Source organism: Toxotes jaculatrix, chromosome 6 (genome assembly GCF_017976425.1).
Source record: "Toxotes jaculatrix isolate fToxJac2 chromosome 6, fToxJac2.pri, whole genome shotgun sequence".
NCBI lineage: Eukaryota > Metazoa > Chordata > Actinopteri > Toxotidae > Toxotes > Toxotes jaculatrix.
In genome coordinates, this window is record NC_054399.1 from 16,700,401 (window position 1) to 16,724,827 (window position 24,427).

Below are 24,427 nucleotides of genomic sequence, written 5' to 3' on the forward strand. Positions count from 1 at the left end.
AGGTTGTCCTTATTTATGTCTCTGTAGTCAAATAATAAATCCTGCAGAGCCAGGCTTTTATTTTACTGTGGCATTTTATTAGGCTGGTAAAGGCTAATTGCGAGGTTTTCAAGCCTCTGTGGTGTCTATGTGTGTGTTTTTGTATATGCAAGAGCAATTGTGCAAGTGTATATTTGTTACAAGAGCTCCCTCTACACACACATACACACAAACACACACCATGCTGAGCTTCTGCGTTGCCCCACATGTCACCCCCATCCAGGAGAAAGGGAGACAAAGCGAAAGAGAGAGGGAATGATAGAGCGAGAGACAGGGCGATGGAGAGATGGAGATGAGGGGGGTGCCTGCAGCGCCTGTCTGGATGTAAACAATGCTCCTGAAGGATCGGCAGCAAACTGTCAGCTGCTCATCTTTGTTGTGTCATTTAACCATCTCCATCTATGCCCCCCCCCACGCCTCCCTTCACTAGCTCCAACTCCCCCACCTGACACTCCCCCGCCCCACTCGCCATGCAAAGAAGTGCATGAATATTTTACATATCTGCATCTTCCCCCCCCCAATCTCCATTCTGTGGGACTAATTCTCAGACTGTCTGAATTTGCATCTTTCTCTCACTTTCTCACTCAGGCACAGATACACACACACACACACACACGTGCACACACACAAATACAGTATATAAACAGCAGCTGACAAGAACCCGTCCAAGCTGGTGCCATGCAACAGCGGCCGTCGGCAGACGGTTACCATAGCGACCTTGCGTAGATGTTATGTTTTTTTTTCTTTCCTCTCCATCTTTTATTCTGTTCTTCTTCTTTTTTTTTTTTTTTTTAATGATGGCGGTGGCTGTTCCGCCTGCGAGCCTGTCTATCTATCTGCTCCAATCAGCCGCTTCGCTCCGCTTCAAGTGTAAGTGCTGTCTCCGGATGGCACTGGAGTGGCAGCAGTGTGTGTGTACGCTTGCGGGTGGATGTGCATGTGTGGGCTTGGGTAAAAGTGGATTCAGCAGACCAATAAGTGATTAGCGCACTAACCCTGCCTCACGTCTTTGTCTCTGCTTGGTTACCTGTTGCTTTATTATTGCTATCATGGAAAGAGCTCATCTCGGGGGCAATTAAAGACGAGTCAGTCTGTGTTAGCAGGGATTTGTTCATTTCTGGCGCTGCTCTTTTAACATCAGTCTCACTTTAGTGTCATTGACTGTATTATTTCTCTCTTTACCTTCCAACCAACACCCTTCCTATCCTTCTCGCCAGCTGAGGAACTTGGTAGATATGTGCATCAACCCTGACCCAGAGAAGAGGCCGGACATCACCTATGTGTACGACATTGCCAAACACATGCGGAACATGACACAGGGCTGCTAAGCCAAGAGTTACACACACTATAGCTTGCAGAACTCCTTCCAGCCGCCCCCCTCCCCGCTTTTCATGCTGGACTTGTACACATCTATCAGCATTTATACAATAACTTACTCCAGAGTTTAGCTCCTTGTGATAAGTAGTATATGTAACAGATTTTTATTTCCATGGTAATGGTACGGTCTATAACATGACAGAGACCCAAACCTTTTCTGCCCTAGGATAAAGATTATAGAGTATAATTTTTTTGTCAGATGGACCTCCCATTCCTTAGACTTAGTGTGTTGTAACTCACTGATGTGTTTGTTGGTATGGCTTTAAAACGCATGTCCTTTGTATTTTCATGTAGTGACCTAAAGTCATCTGCTACTAGCAGATGCTGTTTAAAGCAGCTATTCACGGATATAGTAAAATTAGATTATAGTTTGAGGTGTTACCTCCTATCCTCAAAACAGTCCATCAGTGCAAATGCGAATAAAAATTACCTTGAAAGCTTTTGATGTGTCTCATATGACCTGTGGTCAGCAAATAACACAAAAAGACCATGAAGCCTTTTAGCACAACAGTAACTTTGAAGTGAAGAGATTTCTACCCAATGGCAGCAAAGACTTAACAGAGTGTTGTTGATGGTTAAAGTGTTGTTGTGTTGCACTTTCTATCCTGGTAGCGGGAAGACTGGGTGATCATGTCTAATGAATGTATTAGGGAAAGGAAGGATCATCTAGAGGGTACACTAGAGATGTGCTAGAGGGAGAACATGGGCAAATGTCTCCACAACACTTTGAATGTAAGTCATTTTGACACCTATGTATTGTCTTTGAAAAATTCAGAATGTCTTTTTTGACAGCCTAGAGAGAGCTGTAACAAAAGCAGTTTTACATCTGCTGTTTACCTTAGTCACTGACACCAAATATCTCCTCCTCGGTGTAGCTTAAGCAAAATATACTGTTATTACGTAGTTTTTTTTTAGGTTTTTTGCAGCAAAAGCACAGTGAAACATGACATGAAAAAAAAAAAAAACTTAAAACGCATAGTTCTCCGTCATGGTCCAGTGGATCCACTAGAACGGTAGTCTGAGTAGACAAAATTTTGTGATTGTTAATGTTGCTGTGTAAGTTTGCAGTGTATGTTAAAGAGACAGCCGATCTATGCCTTGTGTAGCGTCAGTGTCGTGAGTAAATCGCAGCATGCTTATATGGCTCTTGTCCTCAGTTGAGATACCAAAAAGGAAAGTCACATAGAGAGAGCAGTTTATATAGATATGTTAAGGTAGCGTTTATGGAAAGTATATCGAAGACTTGTGCTGAAAAAACAAAAGAAAAACAAGCACTCGTGGTTTTACTGTATATAGTGACGTGAAGTGTAGTTTTAATACTGAAGGGTTTTAGTGACCCTTTATTAATTTGGATGGATGGAACGTTTTTCTTTTAATAACAGTTAATAGGTTTACACCAGTGGGTCACAAATGACCTGCACTGACTTCCACTGGTTTACATAATGACAGTGATACCACATGGAAGGTATAGTACATAAACAATAATTGGTAACGCTTTATTTCAGTGTCTTATTAATTGTCTTTTAACATTATCAAATAGCCTGTTAACTGTTCAGTGGGATTATCATACATGTATGCCCATGTTCTTTATATTTTTTTCTTTAATTTTTTTTTTATTAACATTTAATACTAATAACGTGTTAAATACAAAATCAAAGTTTATAGGAGCAAGAAAGTGTAAGTTATTTTGTTATGGTTAACAGAGTATTTTGATCGTGTGTTGCTAGTAGTTATTTGTCTGAGACGTGCAAATACAGTGTTTGCAATTTTTGTTTGCAGTTGTACACCTTGTCCTTAATTTTGTTCCTTTATAAAGCTTTTCTCTCTCATTGCAGTAAAATCTTTTTAAATTTCTGTTATTTTAGTTCAGTTATTCAGTAATTTTTCATCGTCTTCACCCACAGAGCTGTTTACTCTTTCTCTCTACACTCTCCTGAACAAACTTGTCTGTATAGCACCAGTATTTTGTTGTAATTACTGGGGAGCAGTTGCTTTAAGGCACTTTCTATATATTTTAGTTGCTATACAGAATTCCCTGAAGAGATTGGTAATATTTATCATCAAACATGGGTTCTCCAGTAGTTTAGGAGAAACTTTAAAAATGTATTTTACATACATATTTAACTGAAGCACCTAATGCGTTTGTATTGGCTGGACATGTTTACATTGATGCCCTTTCACAATACCAAAGCACCGTAGTCAGTTATAAGGAAATAAGGTTATTTTATTGTCACTAGGAGCAGGTGTTTAATACACACAGTGCTAAGTCACTTTAAGAATTACAGCTGTCTTGATTGGGAGTGTTTTTTGTCTTTGTGTAACTTATGACAGCGCTCTACTATGTCCCAGCCTTTTACCTTGGCTCATCTTACTGTTCCACACACTCTGTGAAGCTGGTATTGAAGAGTCCAGGTATTTCCCAGATAGTAAATACTTGCAATTAATATTTATTTTTCTGATGGTTTGGTTGTTTTCTGAACATTTCATGTCAAATCAACGATCATCATCACACATGCCTTGTATGCTAACAAAATACAATAAAGCTTTCATTTCATTTCATTAGAATGAGTGCTTGGAGCTCTTAATAGCTGTTAATGGCGGTTTAGAACCACATTGGTCCTTTGTAAGGAAGGACCAAACCATCACCGGTAAAGGGGGACAAGTTTGACGTTACCGTTTGAGTTTACCACACGTGTTGGGATGTTTCACTTTGATGAGCTAAAGGTAAATTATACCACCTTAATGGTAAGTATTTCCACATAAATTCAACTTTTCTGTAGCACACCATGATAAACAACTGGCTTCTGTTATTTACATTCTTCAGTGACTTTTTGATCAAGTTGAACTGATTTTGTTTGTGTTGTTTATTGGTACAGTAGTTGATGCTGAAAATGTTACATTTTTTATTAATTTTGTTAATTTTGTCATGATTGGTAATAATTTGCCATACAAATATAAAATGTAAACACCTCAGAAACACATAAATAACGAAGTGGAGTTAAAAATTAAAAAAGAGAGAAAGACAAACCACCACAAAAACACACACCTGAAAACTGTAACATTAATGGCCTGCAGGTGGCACACGCATCTGAGAGTTGAACAATAAATTACAGAGTATGCTACACAAGTGAATTTTTAAGCATCATTTTAATATTCATGTTCTCATATATTCTACCCGTCTAACATTAAACTGCTTACAGCTGAATAGCCACAGCCCCAAGTTCTTGTTTCACTTTTAACTTGAGCATATTTGAAGAGAAGGATTTCATAAAAACGTAACTGGAGTTTGGCCAGGATCTATCATTGCTTAAATTGTTGGTACCAAATTTGTCTCATAAAGTGTTCGTAGGTCTTCAAAAAGCATGTATGTTTTGTTGCCTGCTGCTGGCAGCGATGACCTATAAACTACATGTGGGATGGCTGAATTCTGTACTAGCCTCAGTAGCTAAGAGCTCATTGTCTTATAATGAACATGTATTGAATAACATTTAATTTTTAATTGGTCTGTCCATCAATTTTAATGCTGCTTATCCGGTAACCAGTAATCATTGTATATTATATATACCACCGGGAATTAAAAAAGTAATTCTAAGCCACAGCATCCCTCGGGTGTTTCATCGTACTTTCATACTCAGTATTTACATAAATCAAGTGTTAAATTGGATTTAATGTGATACTAAAAAGGTCTTTAAAAGTCTTAAATTGTTGAATTGAACTGTTAGGTCTATCAGGTAAGGCATCTTCTAAACACACTTGGTGCCAGTGTAAACAGGTCTATATACAGTACAGAACAACTCAGTACCAGTAAATGATGACTTGTTATGCAACTCCATCAGGCCGTTCCTCATTAGCATGCTTCTTATGACGCCAAGCAGACTGAGGTACATTAACGAACACTATGACAGCAAAAAAAAGGAAATAGTGCAACTTATTTGTACGTACTTGTCAAACTATACAGCACTTCCCTTACAATACAAAGATTTCATCCAAGTTTCTTTAAAACTACAGTGTCACAGGTGGTATAATAATCTAACTAACTAAAATATCATTCACAGTTTGTAGCTGCTGAATGTGATTGCAGTTTGCTGAAGAAAACTGAAAGTCTACTCACTAGCGGTTGATTCAAGCATCACATCTCCATCCACGTCACTGCAGAGCAAATATGTCGGTGTCGTGAGTCATGTCAAGAACAGTTTTAAAGAGCTAAATATGCTCATGATGATGACCAGAAGACCAAAGTGATCTTTGTTGATATCTTTTAAGATGATGGTTGTAACAGGAGAATATCAGAGTGATGGCATTTATGGTTAAGATACAGTGAATAGAAATGGATCTCTGCAAAATGCGTCAAAATGTACTTAATTTAGAAATTGAAGGTATCGATTTGAACAGCACATACTGGAAGTGGCAGCATATTCTGTCTTGGGGTTGCTCTCAAATTATCCATTAAAGGCAGTCACCTGGAAAGACAGTTCATCACATTATCAGTTATCACTGAAATACAGGATGAGGGAGATAGCGAGAATACTTTTGTAAAGCTAGAAATTAGGATTACACAAACCTGAACTGTGTAGCTCGTAGCGTACCTCAGATCTCTGAATTCAAACTCGCACTTTGTATTACTCTCCTGCAGAGTGTCACTGCCATAATGAAGACGTGCTATGTATGTCTCCTCAGGTCCATTAAAGCGTTTTGAATGAACACATTGTACTGAAATTACATTATTCACTGGGCCCTGCATCGTCAGTTTCATAATATCTTCTGGTGCTGTAAGAAAGTGAGAAAACAAGCCATATTTTCCTTGAGCTATCCGACTCTACACTGTAACAGCAGTTGATTGTTCAGTCAGAATGTTCAGATATATCAGATTCAAATCATAGAGGCAGCTGTAATAATTTGGTTGATTACTTACTTCCAATCTCAGTTGTCTGTTTAACTCTAGTTGGTTGGGCAACTCTGTTGTTGTCATAGCTGGGTTGCACTTCACAGGTGTAACTGGTGTATGGCTGCAGTCCAGTAATATGGCATGTTCCTCCTGATGGTTGCTTGTTAGCTGTAACTGCAACAACGTTTTCATTATTTTTGATGTTCGATTGAATAACAGGTAATGACTTTCAGTGGAAACAGGGAAAATAGTGGCATTTAAATCCTGTCTGTATCACATTTTGTGTGGTTTTGTTTACCTGGTCTGGTGAGAGACCATGATTTAGCATATCAGCAATTCAGATTTTATTTATATAGTGCAATGTAACAAATATGCCTCAAGGGGTATTACAGCATATGCCACTCTCTGTTCTTAGTCTCAATCTGAGGATCTAAGGACAGGATATGGATCACTCAGCATGCTCAAGTATAAGTCAAATATCTATAATTCACTTAACGTGTAAACTGACAAACATTTTTTTTTAAATAACTCCTCAAAGTGCACTTCTGTAAAATGAAGACTAATTAGAAATCGACTCTAAACAGATTTACTTACCTCGGTGTTTCTGATCAGAGGGACTAGGACCACAACTGCAGTCATAGGAAAATTTCTGAAGATCATGAAGGACCTGTTGACAGTTGCGACTGGTTGTGTTCCATCTCAACCCAGTGGATGTATCAGTAACACGTTCCGTTGTGATTTTTATTGTAAAATCTGTTGAAACACATCAGACATTTGTGGCACAGACTTGAGAAGTGGTACTATACAGTAATTCACTCCACAGGATCTGAGGATAAAAGCTTTCAATGCACTGAGCTGAAGTGAACATCAACAAACCACAGTCAATCCTGAAGTCAACAGCAGCTGTGTTTCCTATGGGGACATTGTTGTCCTTGATCTGACCAGTACAGCTGTAGTTTGTGAAAGGCTCCAGCTCAGACAGGTTCTTAGGCTCGTTGACTCCATCATGTTCTGAGGAGACACAAGGACGATAGCATTTCTTCAGCAACTGGTACTTATACCTCAGTGTCTAGGAGAAGTTTTCTTTTAGGTGTTAGATTAGAATCAAATTTGGACTCATTTAGGGCAAAAGAAAAAAAATGAAAAAAATTGCATTGTAGATCTCCATCTACAGTATGTATGTAAATCCATTTATAATGTTGGTGACACACAAAGTCTCACTACTTCAAGTCTTTCCACTTACCCCAACAGGTGTAATCAATGGCAAGGTTTTTACAGTTTGGAGGCAACGTTGCTTCTATTTTTACAGGAAATTGTTTGGAAACATTCTGACTTATTTCAGTTGTATTCAAGAAACCTGTGGAAAAAAGAATAAAATAAAATATGAGGAAATTAGGTCTGGAGCACATTCATGTCAAAATGAATTTAGTCCCTTTTATACATACCAACAGGGATGTGTTTCGTGAGGCTAAAGGAAGAGTTCCCACAGTTTTCTGATGTGAGGGTCGTAGTAAAATCTGAGCAAATGTCAGTGATACCAGGTTTGAAACAGAAAACTTTACTGCCACATTGCTCAGCTGGAGCTGGTGTTGACTGTAAAGAGCTGATGTCCCAATTAGATCGGTAACAAACATGTCCAGAGATGCAGTTGGCTTCATCTTCAATGTCATTTTTACCTGAACAGAATCAGAAGTGAAGAGAATCAAAAATCTCTTAGTGAAGATGAACCACCTGGTGACATTTTTTAAGCTCAGACAGTTTGTAAAATATACTTTCCCTGCATTGATTGTAAAGTAAGAGAGAAACACAGACACTGGATACCAATATAATCACAATAACATGTTTGAAATAATGTAAATTGGATTATCGTTTAAACTGATACTCACACTGAGGTGGGGCTGGAGAAGGAGATCAGAAAAGAGTAAAACAGAACATTAATATATGATTATGCAACATGAATCATTTCAAATACTCTTCCAAAGCATTTTGCGAGTACAACAAGTACCTGCAATCTATGAGTGACTTGTAACCCAAACCTCAGCAGTGCTAGCATCACTGTTCACTGTTTATACTCATATTAATAAGACAATCTTATCAGAGTCCTATATAATAAATGAGAAAATTCCAACCTTGCGTGGTAGTTATCACAGTGGTGATGAGCTGGGTGACTGAGAGGTCAGGTTTTGAGAGTCTGTTTGGGCACTTCCTGGATCACGCTAAATGTAGCACTAACATTTCTAATGAAACTGTAAACTGAGGCTGAATACATTACCAGACATGGTAGCTGAATTGCACATCTGATCTGAAGAGACTGAGGTGGGGGTTGGTGAGCTGAGTGGAGGTTTGTGGGCAGCTGCAGGGGTTTCTGAAGTCATGGCACCCTTTCTTTAACAAATGTGTATTGTTCCTTAGAGCCTTTTAGTTTTTATATTTCCGTTTAGCTTAGAATCACATAAGGATTTATTCAGAGTGAAGAGAAAATATGTTCAGAATAAATTTACAGCGTGCACAGATCAATACCTTGACTTCCTGTTACATCAAATGACAACATTTATTTCATTTCAGTTTAAAGTCAAATAGTTTTTTTGTGACTCTGTAAAGATAAAATTCTGCTCTAAAAGAAATAAATACTTTTACTATAGTAAAAATGTCTGAAGTTGGAAATTGTAGAAATGAATCATCGTTTATGGTTCAATGTTTCTGACAGACAGTCTAAAATACAACTCCTGCAGCAAACAGACAGTAAAACAATAAAAACGAGACTTCCTCCAAATGTTAATGTTCTGTTACTTTTTATTTCATGACATTAAAAATAATAAATAAATAAACGGGACATCAACACTAAAAAATACAGTTACTGAGTGTATTATGTATTAAAATATGTATGTGATACTTACATTGTGGAGGTGGTGGAGCTGGAAAATGCAATTTTTGGATGTTAGAACAAAAAAACATTTTTTTAAAGTGTATAAGCTTTTAGAGCAACTTAGAGCAAAAGTATTCCTCCTTCTCTAATCTCTTCTTCATTTATGTGAACTTACATGGGTTTGTGAGAGCAGTGAGTGTAGAATCAGAGGAAGTACGACAAGACAAAAATAGTGTGCGTACTTTTTAAAAAAGTGATTTACAGTATGTGGGGTTTAAAATGCTAAATGTACAATATACAGTATTCAGGAATAAATATGGTGGAGTATTTAAATAAATATGTTTAAATTTTTAAATATAAAGAGTTGTGCAGTGTTGATTATTACCAGTATGTAGTTTAGCATTTTTACGGTCTAAATAATAAATAAAAGATTTTATATATAAGCATTTTTATTTTTTTTATTATTTTTTTTATTGCAGAATGGAACTATTCTATCAAACCCCTCATGCTGCCATCAAAACAAAGAATTATCACAAACTATAAAACAATTCACCATTTACTATGTTCTATTTTTTCTAATTTACAAAAAACTGAATTTATTAAAAAGGCCACTTTGTAACCTAAACACTGTAAATCCGTAAATTAAAAGTTGCAGGAAAGTTGTATTTTTATTTTAAGGACGGCAGACACAAAGATCATGAAAGATCACAAAACACATTTGTGTTTCCACCATCCCTTTGTAAAGATGCTCATTAAATCAACATTGAAGATGGTTACTTACACTTGGTCCAACCGATGACCCCGGCCCAGAGCAGCAGGATCTTCAGAACACAGAGACCTGCCATGTACAGGAGTTAGGGTGTGTACAGCCACACTGGACAGTATATTACCACTCTGCAAAGAAATTGTATGTTTTATTTTTGTTGACTGCTGAAAAGAAATGTCATCTAATTGTGGTGGCACAGCATCTTGACACACCTTAAACCTCACCTCTGATCTCAAGTTAAATGAGTGGGAGTGATCTTACACCCAGAAATATACCTTTGACGTCTTTTGGTGACAGGAAGCTTCATTTCTGTTGTGCTGCTGCACACAGGAAATCCTCTGTCATCTAAACCTCACATTTTTGTTTTCATGTAGTCTGTCTTTTGATATTCTTGTTAGTCAGTCTGTTAATATGCAACCAGTGTGTTAAAATACACTGTGTTTTAAACAGTGTGTGGTAGTGCTGAGTGCAACATTTCAGGACTGATAAGAACCAACACTGGACTTTGTGTCTGGCTTCCCTTCTTTAAATCCTGCAGTGGCTTTTTATAGTTAGTTATGGTCTGGTTCATATGATATATTTACCAGTGAACATCAACCACCTGAATAAAAATACCTCACATATAAAACACTGTCATGTATATACAACTGACAGACAGTAGATTACAGGATATTAGGACAACAAAGCATAGACTGAGTTTGTTTTGATTCAGGATAACGATGGCTGCTGCACTTGGTGGAGCCACTGAACTTGGACTGTAACTCAACACAGCAGTAGACATAGTTGTGTCCATCTACAGACGAGGAAAGTAATAACAGCTGCAGTTTGGACACTTGTGCCACCTTCAGGCTGTGAAAGTTCCAGCTGCTGAGCTGCAGTTTTTTGAGGGTATGTTTGATTTTATATTTTAAACATGCAAAATGTGAAAGTTTGATTAATAGGAAATGGTTTTTTTCATTATTTTTTTTTCAGACACAGATGCAAAGTAAAGGAAGAAAAATGTAACATGATCAATGGGCTGTGACTGCTGCTATTACTTTCCTTTTCTATAGGTGGTGTTTGTGAGTGGGTTTGTGAGCAAATCCCAAGTCAATGTCCAAACATTACTTCACATCTAAAAACGTATTTGTGTAGTAACACAAATGTGTTGTAAATTGTTGTACAGTGTTTTAGCAAAATCTAATATATTTTCTAGTGAGTGGTTGAAGGGTTGGCAGCTAACAGACTTTAGTGAAATGATCAGCAGCACCTTTAAGTGTGGTTGGGATTTAGCTGGTGTAACTTTATTTATTTTGCCAGACTCTCAAGGGGGTTAAAAACAGCAATGAGAAAAGGACAGTTTCTAACATGGTACAATGTGCACATCAAAGCAACAGACATGATAAAACTGTCAGGTGTAACAAAGTGAGAAAATGACCATAGAACTGAATATACATAGTACAGGAGATTTTAGCTAATAATGAGAAGTTGATTAAAAGTTTGAAAATAAATTCTAAAACTGCAAAGAGACTTACTACATATTGAACATCTTCATAACTAAGCAGAGTAAAGAGTAAAGGGTGATTTGATGTACAGCTCCATCAGGCGTTTCTTCATCAGCGAGCTTCTTTGTGATGCCATCCAGGAGGTCTGACATTAACGTAAACTACGACAAAGAAACAGGAAATACTGCGGGTTAGTTTGTGTTAATCATACATAGCACAGGACGTGTACATGTACTCATGATCAGTGATAAAAGATCTTATAACCCAGCAGCTAAAACATCAGTAATCATTTGTAGCTGCTACGTGTGATTGGAAGGAAGGAAGGAAACCTAAAGTCCACTCACTTGCTGTGGATTCAAGCATCACATCTTCATTAACATCACTGTGGAAGAATTAGTAAAGTTTTCATCAGCAACAGTACCTCTGTGGTGTTGTTTGATGGATTGTTTTATGAAATTAATCATTTTCACAATGTAACAGTCAAAGTTATGCAGGAGATTAGAAACAAAATTATGCCATGTGATTGGAAGAAAGGAAACCTAAAGTCCACTCACTTGCTGTGGATTCAAGCCTCATATCACTGTGGAAGAATTAGTAAAGTTTTCTGTTTATATAAAATATAATTTTGAATGGAGCAATGAACACATTTCATTGCTTGGAAAAAAACAGAATTCATCAGCATCAGTACCTCTGTGGTATTGTTTGATGTATTATCAGTAAAGTAACTAATGAAAATATTAATTTTCACAATGTAACAGTCAAAGTTATGCAGGAGATTAGAAACAGAATGATCTTTACTTTCTGGACGTTCTGCACTTCTTAATGTAAATCATGTAGAGCACCACAGCCACTGTAGAAAATGTGATGATCATGAAGACCAGAAAACCAATGACAGCTTTGTCATTGTCTGTAAAACAATAGTTATAAAAGAAGATTATCAACATGGCATTTAAGGTGCAATGTAGAGAAATAAAGTGGTGTGTATTGCATGTCAGAATATAATGTATTAAAGTTATTTAACTTAGCAAGTTGTGACATTAATAAAAACAGTACATACACAGAGTGTCAACATCTATCGTCTCGGGTTGGCTCTCATGTATTCCGTTAAAAGCAGTCACCTGGAAAGACAGAGAATCCCTTTATTAGTTATCACAGAATTTGAAGAAATATGAAGAATTAACTGATAATATTCTTGTGAAATTAAAAAGTAGGATTATTCAAACCTCCACTGTGTAGGATGTAGAGTAGAGCAGATCTTTGAATTCAAACTCGCACTTTGTATTTTCTTTGTGAATCAGAGTGTCACTGCCATAATGAAGTCGTGCTCTGTATATGTTCTCAGGTCCATGAAAGCTTTCTGGATGACCACAGGTTACTTTAATCACATTATTCTCTGGAAGAGTTGCCTTCAGATGAAAAACATCGTCTGGTGCTGTAAGAAAGTGAAGCAAAGCATATTTAACTTCAGATACAACATTACAAATTCACTTACCTTTAAAGTGATGTTTAAACAATTATTGATGAATTTATTATTGTTAATATTAGTGGTTGTCCTGTGCATAAAATGTGCGAAGACTGACAATTATATTTGCAACTTGAAAACAAAATCAATAAGAACTCCAAGTAAGAAGAAATAAAAGAATTTTAAAAATTGGTTATAATCACAATTTATTTTTGTGTATCATTATATGTCTTTAAGCGATGAAGGCTTTTAAATTTGACTTTTTGTTATTCCATTTGTCGTGTGGTTTTAAGAAAGTGTTTCAGGAAGATATTCATTTTTACTGTCACACAGTTATTTATCTTAACTCACACTCAGCAGTTTGTGCAATACACAACCTTAATGAATAACTAGTGTAATTTGATGAATTAGCATAATTAGAATTAAATAGGAAAGTCTTGTTGTGTTATATAGAAAATGACCATAATGTTCTCAAAAAGATCATTTTTCTGGACACTTACTTCCACTCTCAGTGCCCCGTGTAACTGAAGCTTTTTTGTCAGCTTCCTTGTTGTTGTACTTGGGTTGGACTTCACAGGTGTAAATTCTCCATGGTTTCAGTCCAGTAATATGACATGTTCCTCCTGATGCATGCTTTTCAGCTGCAGCTGTAACAAAGTGATGCAAATGTTTAGGTTGTTTTGTTTCATTGGATAACAGGACAACAGATTGATTTAAATGATTCAATTCAAATGATTTAATCCAATTTGTTATTTCTGTGTCACATTTCAAACAGTGATTTGATATATCACGCTGAAGTGTTGGCATCATGGAGCACTGTAGGTCCATGAATGATTTAACTGGCCACTGTATATTTCACTATTCAAATAAACTGATGAATAAAAGGATCTCCAGCAATTTCCAAAAGTGAATTCTTGTAAAAAGAAAAATAAAAACAAATGAGGGAGTTAATCTCAATTATTTGGTTGAATGACTTACCGTTGTGGCGTCGTTCACAACTGCAGTCATAGGAGAGCTTCTGAAGACCTTGAAGGACATGTTGACAGTTGCGACTGGTTGTGTCCCATTCCAACTCAATGGATGTATCAGTAACACGTTCCGTTGTGATTTTTATTGTAAAATCTGTTGAAACACATCAGACATTTGTAGCACAGACTTGAGAACTGGTACTATACAGTAATTCACTCCACAGGATCTGAGGATAAAAGCTTTCAATGCACTGAGGTGAAGTGAACATCAACAAACCACAGTCAATCCTGAAGTCAACAGCAGCTGTGTTTCCTATGGTGACATTGTTGTCCTTGATCTGACCAGTACAGATGTAGTCTGTGAAAGGCTCCAGCTCAGACAGGTTCTTAGGCTCGTTGACTCCATCATGTTCTGAGGAGACACAAGGACGACAGCATTTCTTCAGCAACTGGTACTTATACCTCAGTGTCTAGGAGAAGTTTTCTTTTAGGTGTTAGATTAGAATCACATTTGGACCTTCCCCTCACAGCAAAAGACAATTCAGATTGTTTCAGTTTTAAATAAAACTGGAAAATGCTGGTTCAAATCTTTACCATTCCAATTCAATGCATTCACAATGTTGGTGACACACAAAGTCTCTGTACTTCAGGTCTTTCCACTTACCCCTACAGGTGTAATCAATGGAGAGGTTTTTACAGTTTGGAGGCAACGTTGCTTCTATTTTTACAGGAAATTGTTTGGAAACATTCTGACTTATTTCAGTTGTATTCAAGAAACCTGTGGAAAAAAGAATAAAATAAAATATGAGGAAATTAGGTCTGAAGCACATTCATGTCAAAATGAATTTAGTCCCTTTTATACATACCAACAGGGATGTGTTTGGTGAGGCTAAAGGAAGAGTCCCCACAGTTTTCTGATGTGAGGGTCGTAGTAAAATCTGAGCAAATGTCATTGATACCAGGTTTGAAACAGAAAACTTTATTGCCACATTGCTCAGCTGGAGCTGGTGTTGACTGTAAAGAGCTGATGTCCCAATTAGATCGGTAACAAACATGTCCAGAGATGCAGTTGGCTTCAACTTCGATGTCATTTTCATCTGAAATACACAAGTGATGCACAAATGTCTCCCTGAATCACACAGTCTCATTTCTTAAATGAAAAGAAAGCAGATGCATTACAAGAATAAGAATTATTTTACTCACTTATATCATTTGTCCTTGTTTGACTTTCAGTGTAGTCACAGGGGTTTTCTTGACCAGCAGCATCAATAAATGCCACATTATGCTCATATTCAGTACAGGGCTTCAGGTCTTTAATGTCATGAGATGACGTTTGATTGGAGTAAACAGTGACACTTTCTGCAGTTTCTGATTGATCTTCATCCTTAATGTTTATGGTGTAGTCACCAGTGGTTGAGCTTGTAATGTTAAACTGGAAGCCAAACTTGATGGGTGTTACAGTATAAGAACCTGCACACAAAGTGAAGAGAATCAAAAATCTCTTAGTGAAGATGAACCACCTGGTGACATTTTTTAAGCTCAGACAGTTTGTAAAATATACTTTCCCTGCATTGATTGTAAAGTAAGAGAGAAACACAGACACTGGATACCAATATAATCACAATAACACGTTTGAAATAATGTAAATTGGATTATCGTTTAAACTGATACTCACACTGAGGTGGGGCTGGAGAAGGAGATCAGAAAAGAGTAAGCAGAACATTAATATATGATTATACAACATGAATCATTTCAAATACTCTTCCAAAGTTTTTTGCAAGTACAACAAGTACCTGCAATCTATGAGTGACTTGTAACCCAAACCTCAGCAGTGCTAGCATCACTGTTCACTGTTTATACTCATATGAATAAGACAATCTTATCAGAGTCCTATATAATAAATGAGAAATTTCCAACCTTGGGTGGTAGTTATCACAGTGGTGATGAGCTGGGTGACTGGAGGTGAGGTCAGGTTTTGAGAGTCCGTTTGGTTGCTGGGTATGGGTGAGGTAGTGGGAATAGTGGCTGCAGGATAGAGAGCATGCTGGAGGTCACCTTCAGGTACAAATACTTCTCTGTCAGTGGTCTTACCTGATATGATGCTTAACTACCATATCAGGATCACGCTAAATGTAGCACTAACATTTCTAATGAAACTGTAAACTGAGGCTGAATACATTACCAGACATGGTAGTTGAATTGCATATCTGATCTGAAGAGACTGAGTTGGGGGTTGGTGAGCTGGGTGGAGGTTTGTGGGCAGCTGCAGGGGTTTCTGAAGTCATGGCACCCTTTCTTTAACAAATGGTTTTTGTGCCATAGAGTCTTTCAGTTTTTATATTTTGGTTTAGATTACAATCACATAAGGATTTATTCAGAGTAAAGAGAAAATATGTTCAGAATAAATTTATAGCGTGCACAGATCAATACCTTGACTTCCTGTTACATCAAACAACATTTATTTCATTTCAGTTTAAAGTCAAATAGTTTTTTTGTGACTCTGTAAAGATAAAATTCTGCTCTAAAAGTAATAAATACTTTTACTATAGTAAAAATGTCTGAAGGTGGAAATTGTAGAAATGAATCATCGTTTATGGTTCAATGTTTCTGACAGTCTAAAATACAACTCCTGCAGCAAACAGACAGTAAAACAGGAAAAACGAGACTTCCTTCAAATGTTAATGTTCTGTTACTTTTTATTTCATGACATTAAAAATAATAAATAAATAAATGGTGCATCAACACTAAAAAATACAGTTATTGAGTGTATTATGTATTAAATTATATATGTGACATTTACATTGTGGAGATAGGGGAGAAAGAAAATTAAATTTTTGGATGTTGGAACACACACAAAAAAAGTGTTTATCCATCAGTTTTTAGAGCAACTTAGAGCAAATGCCTGTATTTTATTAACTATCTACAGCCTATTATCCAACCATATTAGAGTCCTACTTAACCACCTTCTGATCAGAAATACAGTATAAGAAGCCAGATGTAGTGGTAGACTGCAAAAATATATTTACAAATTTTTGATCTGAATGAGAAAATACTTTACATTAAACGTGATGAGCTATTTTGTGTTAGTCAGGATTAAGACTCCTCACTGCTTATTAATACTATTGTTATAAAAAAATTGTTCCTCCTCTTCATCATTTATGTCAAATTACATGTTTGTGTTAAAGAGCGGCAAATGTAGAATCAGAGGAAGAAGGACAAGACAAAAAAAATGACTACTTATTTTAAATGATTGACAGTATGTGGGGTTTAAAATGGTAAATGTGCAATGTACAATATTCAGGAATAAATTTAAATATGTTTGAATATTTAATTGCAAATAGTTGTGCAGTTATTAATACCAGTATTTAGTTTAGTTTTTTTTCCTGTTGGCATACCACTCTGTCTTTTATGTTTTAAAACAATTGTAATGATGAGTAAATTTAAGTAAATTTTTTAATTTTAATGAGTAATTTTTTTTTTTTTTGTATTGCACACTGGAACTACTACATCAAACAACACGCTACGGTCATGAATTATCACAAACTATAAAGAAGTTCACAACTATTTTCAATTTTTTTTTAATTACAAAAAATTGAATTTATTAAAAAGGCCACTTTGGAACCTAAACACTGTAAATCCGTAAATTTAAAGTTGCAGAAAGTTGTATTTTTATTTTGAAGACGAAATCTTACTCATTGTTTCACAGACTTTATTGTGGAAAATTGTGTGATCAGATAAAAGTTATTTCAACTGTTGCTTCTCAAAGCAATGTTGAACTGAAAATACAGATATCTAACATGATCTTATTACATTTTCAATATTGAAAAATATAAAATTGTCAAATGCATGAAAAGTCTTCAGTCTGTTAAAAACAAGCTTTTTTAATTCTTGAATGTTTAAGGACGCCAGAAACAAAGATCACGAAAGATCACAAAACACATTTGTGTTTCCACCATCCCTTTGTAAAGATGCTCATTAAATCAACATTGAAGATGGTTACTTACACTTGGTCCAACCGATGACCCCGGCCCAGAGCAGCAGGATCTTGAGAACACAGAGACCTGCCATGTACAGGAGTTAGGGTGTGAACAGCCACACACTGGACAGTATATTACCACTCTGCAAAGAAATTGTATGTTTTATTTTTGTTGACTGCTGAAAATAAATGTCATCTAATTGTGGTGGCACAGCATCTTGACACACCTTAAACCTCACCTCTGATCTCAAGTTAAATGAGTGGGAGTGATCTTACACCCAGAAATATACCTTTGACGTCTTTTGGTGACAGGAAGCTTCATTTCTGTTGTGCTGCTGCACACAGGAAATCCTCTGTCATCTAAACCTCACATTTTTGTTTTCATGTAGTCTGTCTTTTGATATTCTTGTTAGTCAGTCTGTTAATGTGCAACCACTGTGTTAATATACACTGTGTTAAAATACACTGTGTTTTAAACAGTGTGTGGTAGTGCTGAGTGCAACATTTCAGGACTGATAAGAACCAACACTGGACTTTGTGTCTGGCTTCCCTTCTTTAAATCCTACAGTGGCTTTTTAAATGAATAAAAATACCTGACATATAAAACACTGTCATGTATATACAACTGACAGACAGTAGATTACAGGATATTAGGACAACAAAGCATAGACTGAGTTTGTTTTGATTCAGGATAACGATGGCTGCTGCACTTGGTGGAGCCACTGAACTTGGACTGTAACTCAACACAGCAGTAGACATGGTTGTGTCCATCTACAGACGAGGAAAGTAATAACAGCTGCAGTTTGGACACTTGTGCCACCTTCAGGCTGTGAAAGTTCCAGCTGCTGAGCTGCAGTGTTTTGAGGGTATGTTTGATTTTATATTTTAAACATGCAAAATGTGGAAGTTTGATTAAAAGGATATGGGTTTTTTTTCATTATTTTTTTTTTTTCAGACACAGATGCAAAGTAAAGGAAGAAAAACGTAACATGATCAATGGGCTGTGACTGCTGCTGTTACTTTCCTTTTCTATAGGTGGTGTTTGTGAGTGGGTTTGTGAGCAAATCCCAAGTCAATGTCCAAACATTACTTCACATCTAAAAACTTATTTGTGTAGTAACACAAATGTGTTGTAAATTGTTGTACAGTGTTTTAGCAAAATCTAATGTATTTTCTAGTGAGTGGTTGAAGGGTTGGCAGCTAACAGACTTTAGTGAAATGATCAGCAGCACCTTTAAGTGTGGTTGGGATTTAGCTGGTGTAACTTTATTTATTTTGCCAGACTCTCAAGGGGGTTAAAAACAGCAATGAGAAAAGGACAGTTTCTAACATGGTACAATGTGCACATCAAAGCAACAGACATGATAAAACTGTCAGGTGTAACAAAGTGAGAAAATGACCATTGAACTGAATATACATAGTACAGGAGATTTTAGCTAATAACGAGAAGATGATTAAAAGTTTGAAAATAAATTTTAAAACTGCAAAGAGACTTACTACATATTGAACATCTTCATAACTAAGCAGAGTAAAGAGTAAAGGGTGATTTGATGTACAGCTCCATCAGGCGTTTCTTCATCAGCGAGCTTCTTTGTGATGCCATCCAGGAGGTCTGACATTAACATAAACTACGACAAAGAAACAGGAAATACTGCGGGTTAGTTTGTGTTAATCACATATAGCACAGGACGTGTACATGTACTCATGATCAGTGATAAAGGATCTTATAACCCAGCAGCTAAAACATCAGTAATCATTTGTAGCTGCTACGTGTGATTGGAAGGAAGGAAGGAAGGAAACCTAAAGTCCACTCACTTGCTGTGGATTCAAGCATCACATCTTCATTAACATCACTGTGGAAGAATTAGTAAAGTTTTCATCAGCAACAGTACCTCTGTGGTGTTGTTTGATGGATTGTTTTATGAAATTAATCATTTTCACAATGTAACAGTCAAAGTTATGCAGGAGATTAGAAACAAAATTATGCCATGTGATTGGAAGAAAGGAAACCTAAAGTCCACTCACTTGCTGTGGATTCAAGCCTCATATCACTGTGGAAGAATTAGTAAAGTTTTCTGTTTATATAAAATATAATTTTGAATGGAGCAATGAACACATTTCATTGCTTGGAAAAAAACAGAATTCATCAGCATCAGTACCTCTGTGGTATTGTTTGATGTATTATCAGTAAAGTAACTAATGAAAATATTAATTTTCACAATGTAACAGTCAAAGTTATGCAGGAGATTAGAAACAGAATGATCTTTACTTTCTGGACGTTCTGCGCTTCTTAATGTAAATCTTGTAGAGCACCACAGCCACTGCAGAAAATGTGATGATGAAGACCAAAAAACCAATGACAGCTCTGTCGTTATCTGTAAAATGATGGTTAGAAGAAAAGATTTTTAAAGGGGTTGTATTTATGTTAAAGACACAATGTAAGGAAAAAGATGTAATTTTGTTCAATTCCATTTTAAAGTTGTCGTTTTTTTAATTCATTACTTAAATCAGGGGTTCCCAAACCTTTTCTGCAGGGCCCCCCTTTTGTATGTCAGGACAACATGTGTCAAATGATTTCACCAAATAATGTGAGATAATTTGTGACATTAATAAAAACAGTACATACACAGAGTGGCAACATCTACTGTGTTGGGTTTGCTCTCGTATTCTCCATTAAAAGCAGTCACCTGGAAAAACAGAGAATCCCTTTATTAGCTATCACAGAATTCGAGTAATATGAAGAATAAACTGATAATATTATTGTGAAATTGAAAAATAGGATTATTCAAACCTCCACTGTGTAGGATGTAGAGTAGCTCAGATCTTTGAATTCAAACTCGCACTCTGTATTTTCTTTGTAAATCAGTGTGTCACTGCCATAATGAAGTTGTGCTCTGTATATGTTCTGAGGTCCATGAAAGCGTTCTGAATGACCACAGGTTACTTTAATCACATTATTCTCTAGAACAGTCGCATTCAGATCAGAAACACCGTCTGGAACTGTAAGAAAGTGAAGCAGCACATATTTAACTTCAGATACAACATTCATACTGAATTACCTTTAAAGTGATTTTTAAACAATTATTGATGAATTTATTATTGTTAGTATTAGTGATTATCCTGTACATAAAATGTGCAATGACGGATCATTACATTAACTTGAAAACAAAATCAATAAGAACTCCAACTAAGAAGAAATAAAAGAATTTTAAAAATTGCTTTCTATCAAAAGTTATTAAATTTAAATTTGTTTTTTTTAATTCAGCATTCTTTCAATTCTTTTTCTTTCACTTCTATACATTCATCCTTCTGTCAATGTTAATTGAATTAATTCGTTTAAGTTATCAATATACTAATTGATTGAAGTTTTTACACTAAAAGGCAGTAATTACTCTGGCTTCACACTCCAGGCTCTATATTCTACAGTGATGAATAAACACACCAAGACTGAAAATAGAGAAAAAATGCATTTGGAGTTGAAAAATGAACTATGATGAGCTTAAATCAGAGCTAAATCATTAATTACAGTAAACCTTGTTTTGAAGTGTCAAATTCAAACATTCATGTAGTGAAGTTAAAGCTTCATTTTCTCCCAAAATACTGAAAAGGTTTCAACTCTGTGTGGTTTTAAGAAAGTGTTTCAGGAAGATATTCATTTTTACTGCCACACAGTTATTTATCTTAACTCACACTCAACAGTTTTGCAATACACAAACTTAATGAATAACTAGTGTAATTTGATGAATTAGCAGAATTAGAATTAAATAGGAAAGTCTTGTTGTGTTATATAGAAAATGACCATAATGTTCTCAAAAAGATCTTTTTTCTGGACACTTACTTCCACTCTCAGTTTCCAAGCTAATATGATTTTTTCAAGCTAATATCTATAAAAAAGGCCCCCTTTTTATAGATAAGAGTAGTTTATAGATAAGAATATTTCAGACACAAAGTTCTTTCAAGCTCCACTGGAATTTATTTTAAACATTATATTTAATGCAAACTTGCAACTTCTTATTAATGAAGATTAATGACTAATCACCTTTACACTGCAATCACTAAAAGTGACGCATTATGTCTCTCAATTTTTCACTGTGTAACAGAACTGATTGCTTTCAAGATATTTTCTCAAGATTGCCTCTGCAGACGATGACTTTAAAACTTTAGCAGCTTCCTAAATGGAAAAACAAACAAAACAAAACAAGAAAACATGAACATTTGCTCTTTAGAAATGACACCTTTAATCCCCACATCTTTTCAGTGACTGGTGTGGGCTTGCTTTGTGCTGCAGATTTTCTCAAATCGAGGTTGCAGCTGTGAGACTGCCACTCTTAGTTCATTTTCAATGTCCAGCTTTGATCTGTATTTTGTCTTGATTGAGGCCACTGCAGAAAAACCAATCTCACAAAGGTAGGATGTGGCAAAAGGAAGGAGAGTGGCCACAGCCCTCCCACCGAGCAGTGGGTAATCCTTCTCCACTCCGATCCAAAATGTAGCCAGTGTCTTAGACTGAAACTGCAGCCTCAGTGTTGAATCAGAGGTGACATCAATGAACTGCTCCTCCTCAGCAGGGCTGAAGTCTGCAGGTGGTGTTGCACTGAAGGGGTCTCGGATCCAGTCGTATAGTTTGGGATCCTGCACTGGGAGATACCTCTGGAAATGTTTTTGTAGGGCAGAGATGTGAGCGTTCATGCATGGGATCACTGTGTTCTCAAGCTTGTTGACCTCAATGAATGATTTCAGGTTCTCAAATGAGTCTATATTTCCCTCCTGAACTCGCTGCTCCCACATTTCCAGTTTTCTTGTGAATGAACTGATTTTATCTGCTAGATGTGGAAGGTATGTGTTGGTGCCTTGCATCTGCAGATTTAGTTCATTGAGTTTCTGAAACATGTCACTGAGGTACGCAACTTTCATGAGGAATTTGTTGTTATTAAACTTGAGGGCAAGTTCGTTACCTTCCTCCTCCAAAAAGGTGCGTATCTCATCTCGCAGTTCAAAGATCCTGGATAAAACCTTCCCACGTGACAGCCATCGGGCCTCACTGTGACACAAAACAGCTGTGTGGTGGGAGCCCATCTCCTCACACAGAGCAGAAAAAATCCGGGCTTTGACGGGTCGTGTTTTGATGTAGTTTACTGTGGCAATGATGTCCGTCATGACGTCGTTCAACTCTGGACTCAGCTGTTTAGACGCCAGAGCTTCTCTGTGTATCATACAGTGTGTCCACTGTACACTGGGGGAAACGCGCTTGATGAGAGCCTGGAGACCACCTCGTTTCCCGGCCATTGCCTGAGTACCATCTGTGCAGATCCCCACACAGTGCTCCCATTTCAGATCGGCCTCTTTCATGTAAGTGTCCATGACTTTGAACAGTTCGTCTGCAGTGGCTCTAGTAGCGAGTGGTTTGCAGAAAAGCAGATCCTCCTTCAAATCATCGGCATCAATGAATCTGACGTACGTGATCAGTAAACAGTCTTTGGTAGGGTCTGTCCCTTCATCCATCTGCAGAGCAAAGCGCCGGCTTTCTCGTACCTTGTCATGAAGCTGCTCCTCTATGTCCTTTGACAGATCATAAATGCGCCTTGCGATAGTATTGTTTGACAGAGGAACTGCCTTTAGCTTGCTGGCTGTTGCTTCATCAATCATAGTTGAAACCATATCGATAGCAGAGGGAAGTATCAGTTCCTCGGCTATAGTGTGCGGCTTTTTACACTGTGCAACTCGGTAGGCAACTTTATATGAGACCAGTTGAGCATTTGAAGGGACAGATGCAGCTTTAGTAAAGCGACTCTGTTGTGCACGACAGTTGATGAGTTTTTTTTTGAAGAAATCAACTGGCTTATCTTTGTGCTCTGGATGTTTTGTCTCCAAGTGGCGTCTCAACTTGTTAGGTTTCAAACTGTCAGAGGCTAGTATTTTCAGACACATAACACACTGTGGTCTCTCCTTGTTTCCCACTGTTGTACTGGTAAAGCCGAGGGCGATATATGCCTCGTCATATTTTCTTGTCTTTGCTTTGGAAGTTGTGCTTTGAGTTGGTGAAGACTCATCCTCTGCTCTACGTTTAGTTGGGAGCCCCCTCACAAACCTGTCCATGTTGTGCTAGCAGTGCTCAAGCAGGCCTCATTCATTTGCCTTGAAGCGCCCCACCCCCCACAAAAGGTCCACTCCCCCAACTTTGGGAACCACTGAGATAAACTGAGGAATAAAAGGATCTCCAAAATTTTCCAAGAGGAAATTCCTGTGAAAACAAAAAAAGAAATGAGAAAGTTAATCTAAATCATTTTTACTTACTCCCATGTTTTTGATTGGAGGGACTACAACTACAATCATAGGAAAGCTTCTGATGATGACATGTTGACAGTTCTGACTGGTTGTGTTCCATTTCAACTCAGTGGATGTAATACTTGCGTATTCCTTTGTGATTTTTATTGTAACATCTGTTGAAACACATCAGACATTTGTAACACAGACTTGAGAACTGGTACTATACAGTAATTCACTCCACAGGATCTGAGGATAAAAGCTTTCAATGCACTGAGGTGAAGTGAACATCAACAAACCACAGTCAATCCTGAAGTCAACAGCAGCTGTGTTTCCTATG

General features: G+C 36.9%; 4 protein-coding genes across 11 annotated transcripts in view; 1 reads left to right on the forward strand and 3 right to left on the reverse strand.

Moving 5' to 3' along the window:
- nek7 (NIMA-related kinase 7) overlaps nucleotides 1-2,422 on the forward strand; it is a 56,917-nt gene extending 54,495 nt beyond the window's left edge. The window contains exon 10 of the mRNA XM_041039715.1: nucleotides 1,257-2,422. Within this exon, the coding sequence (XP_040895649.1) occupies nucleotides 1,257-1,367 (111 nt within the window). The 3' untranslated portion in view covers nucleotides 1,368-2,422. The remainder of the gene's footprint in view (nucleotides 1-1,256) is intronic.
- Nucleotides 2,423-3,401: 979 nt separating this feature from the next.
- LOC121182986 (receptor-type tyrosine-protein phosphatase C-like) lies at nucleotides 3,402-10,164 on the reverse strand. 2 transcript variants are annotated; one of them, XM_041039714.1, is made up of 13 exons: nucleotides 10,146-10,164; nucleotides 9,949-10,061; nucleotides 9,199-9,216; nucleotides 8,188-8,199; nucleotides 7,747-7,977; nucleotides 7,545-7,658; nucleotides 7,178-7,312; nucleotides 6,896-7,054; nucleotides 6,329-6,475; nucleotides 5,978-6,183; nucleotides 5,816-5,876; nucleotides 5,528-5,565; nucleotides 3,402-5,312 (listed from the first exon to the last, which is right to left on the reverse strand). In XM_041039714.1, exons 2-11 carry the CDS (start codon nucleotides 10,010-10,012, stop codon nucleotides 5,856-5,858), a joined length of 1,107 nt encoding a protein of 368 aa, XP_040895648.1. In that variant the 5' UTR covers nucleotides 10,013-10,061; nucleotides 10,146-10,164; the 3' UTR covers nucleotides 3,402-5,312; nucleotides 5,528-5,565; nucleotides 5,816-5,855. The 2 variants fall into 2 exon arrangements, with proteins under 2 accessions (XP_040895648.1, XP_040895647.1); XM_041039713.1 differs by lacking the exon at nucleotides 10,146-10,164 and having other exon boundaries at nucleotides 9,949-10,129.
- Nucleotides 10,165-11,196: 1,032 nt separating this feature from the next.
- LOC121182984 (receptor-type tyrosine-protein phosphatase C-like) lies at nucleotides 11,197-18,129 on the reverse strand. 7 transcript variants are annotated; one of them, XM_041039707.1, is made up of 15 exons: nucleotides 17,852-18,127; nucleotides 15,765-15,872; nucleotides 15,523-15,534; nucleotides 15,051-15,317; nucleotides 14,714-14,944; nucleotides 14,512-14,625; nucleotides 14,125-14,259; nucleotides 13,858-14,001; nucleotides 13,380-13,526; nucleotides 12,641-12,849; nucleotides 12,475-12,535; nucleotides 12,216-12,324; nucleotides 11,972-11,997; nucleotides 11,762-11,799; nucleotides 11,197-11,578 (listed from the first exon to the last, which is right to left on the reverse strand). In XM_041039707.1, exons 1-14 carry the CDS (start codon nucleotides 17,913-17,915, stop codon nucleotides 11,780-11,782), a joined length of 1,647 nt encoding a protein of 548 aa, XP_040895641.1. In that variant the 5' UTR covers nucleotides 17,916-18,127; the 3' UTR covers nucleotides 11,197-11,578; nucleotides 11,762-11,779. The 7 variants fall into 7 exon arrangements, with proteins under 7 accessions (XP_040895641.1, XP_040895638.1, XP_040895640.1 ...); XM_041039704.1 differs by lacking the exon at nucleotides 11,972-11,997 and having other exon boundaries at nucleotides 17,852-17,966; nucleotides 18,051-18,068; XM_041039706.1 differs by lacking the exon at nucleotides 11,972-11,997 and having other exon boundaries at nucleotides 14,512-14,610; nucleotides 17,852-18,129.
- Nucleotides 18,130-20,088: 1,959 nt separating this feature from the next.
- LOC121183368 (zinc finger BED domain-containing protein 5) lies at nucleotides 20,089-23,919 on the reverse strand. The gene is made up of 4 exons (XM_041040411.1): nucleotides 22,227-23,919; nucleotides 20,615-20,823; nucleotides 20,450-20,510; nucleotides 20,089-20,198 (listed from the first exon to the last, which is right to left on the reverse strand). Exons 1-4 carry the CDS (start codon nucleotides 23,917-23,919, stop codon nucleotides 20,089-20,091), a joined length of 2,073 nt encoding a protein of 690 aa, XP_040896345.1.
- Between the last annotated feature and the right edge of the window lie 508 nt (nucleotides 23,920-24,427).

What these genes read in the sequence shown, in the direction of transcription:
- LOC121182984 (XM_041039703.1), bottom strand. Translation starts at nt 17,915, where the DNA reads ATGGCAGGTCTCTGTGTTCTCAAGATCCTGCTGCTCTGGGCCGGGGTC. An exon ending in GGTCATCGGTTGGACCAAGT is followed by an intron (nt 15,873 to 17,851) that starts GTAAGTAACCAT and finishes TCTATCCTGCAG; the next exon opens with CCACTATTCCCACTACCTCA. An exon ending in CTACATCCTACACAGTGGAG is followed by an intron (nt 12,536 to 12,640) that starts GTTTGAATAATC and finishes CTGTCTTTCCAG; the next exon opens with GTGACTGCTTTTAACGGAAT.
- LOC121182986 (XM_041039714.1), bottom strand. Translation starts at nt 10,012, where the DNA reads ATGGCAGGTCTCTGTGTTCTGAAGATCCTGCTGCTCTGGGCCGGGGTC. An exon ending in CACGAAACACATCCCTGTTG is followed by an intron (nt 7,659 to 7,746) that starts GTATGTATAAAA and finishes TTTTTTCCACAG; the next exon opens with GTTTCTTGAATACAACTGAA. An exon ending in TGACTTCAGGATTGACTGTG is followed by an intron (nt 7,055 to 7,177) that starts GTTTGTTGATGT and finishes GTGTTTCAACAG; the next exon opens with ATTTTACAATAAAAATCACA.
- LOC121183368 (XM_041040411.1), bottom strand. Translation starts at nt 23,919, where the DNA reads ATGGACAGGTTTGTGAGGGGGCTCCCAACTAAACGTAGAGCAGAGGAT. An exon ending in TTTTGCCACATCCTACCTTT is followed by an intron (nt 20,824 to 22,226) that starts GTGAGATTGGTT and finishes ACTTTCTTACAG; the next exon opens with TTCCAGACGGTGTTTCTGAT. An exon ending in AGTAGATGTTGCCACTCTGT is followed by an intron (nt 20,199 to 20,449) that starts GTATGTACTGTT and finishes ATCATTTTACAG; the next exon opens with ATAACGACAGAGCTGTCATT.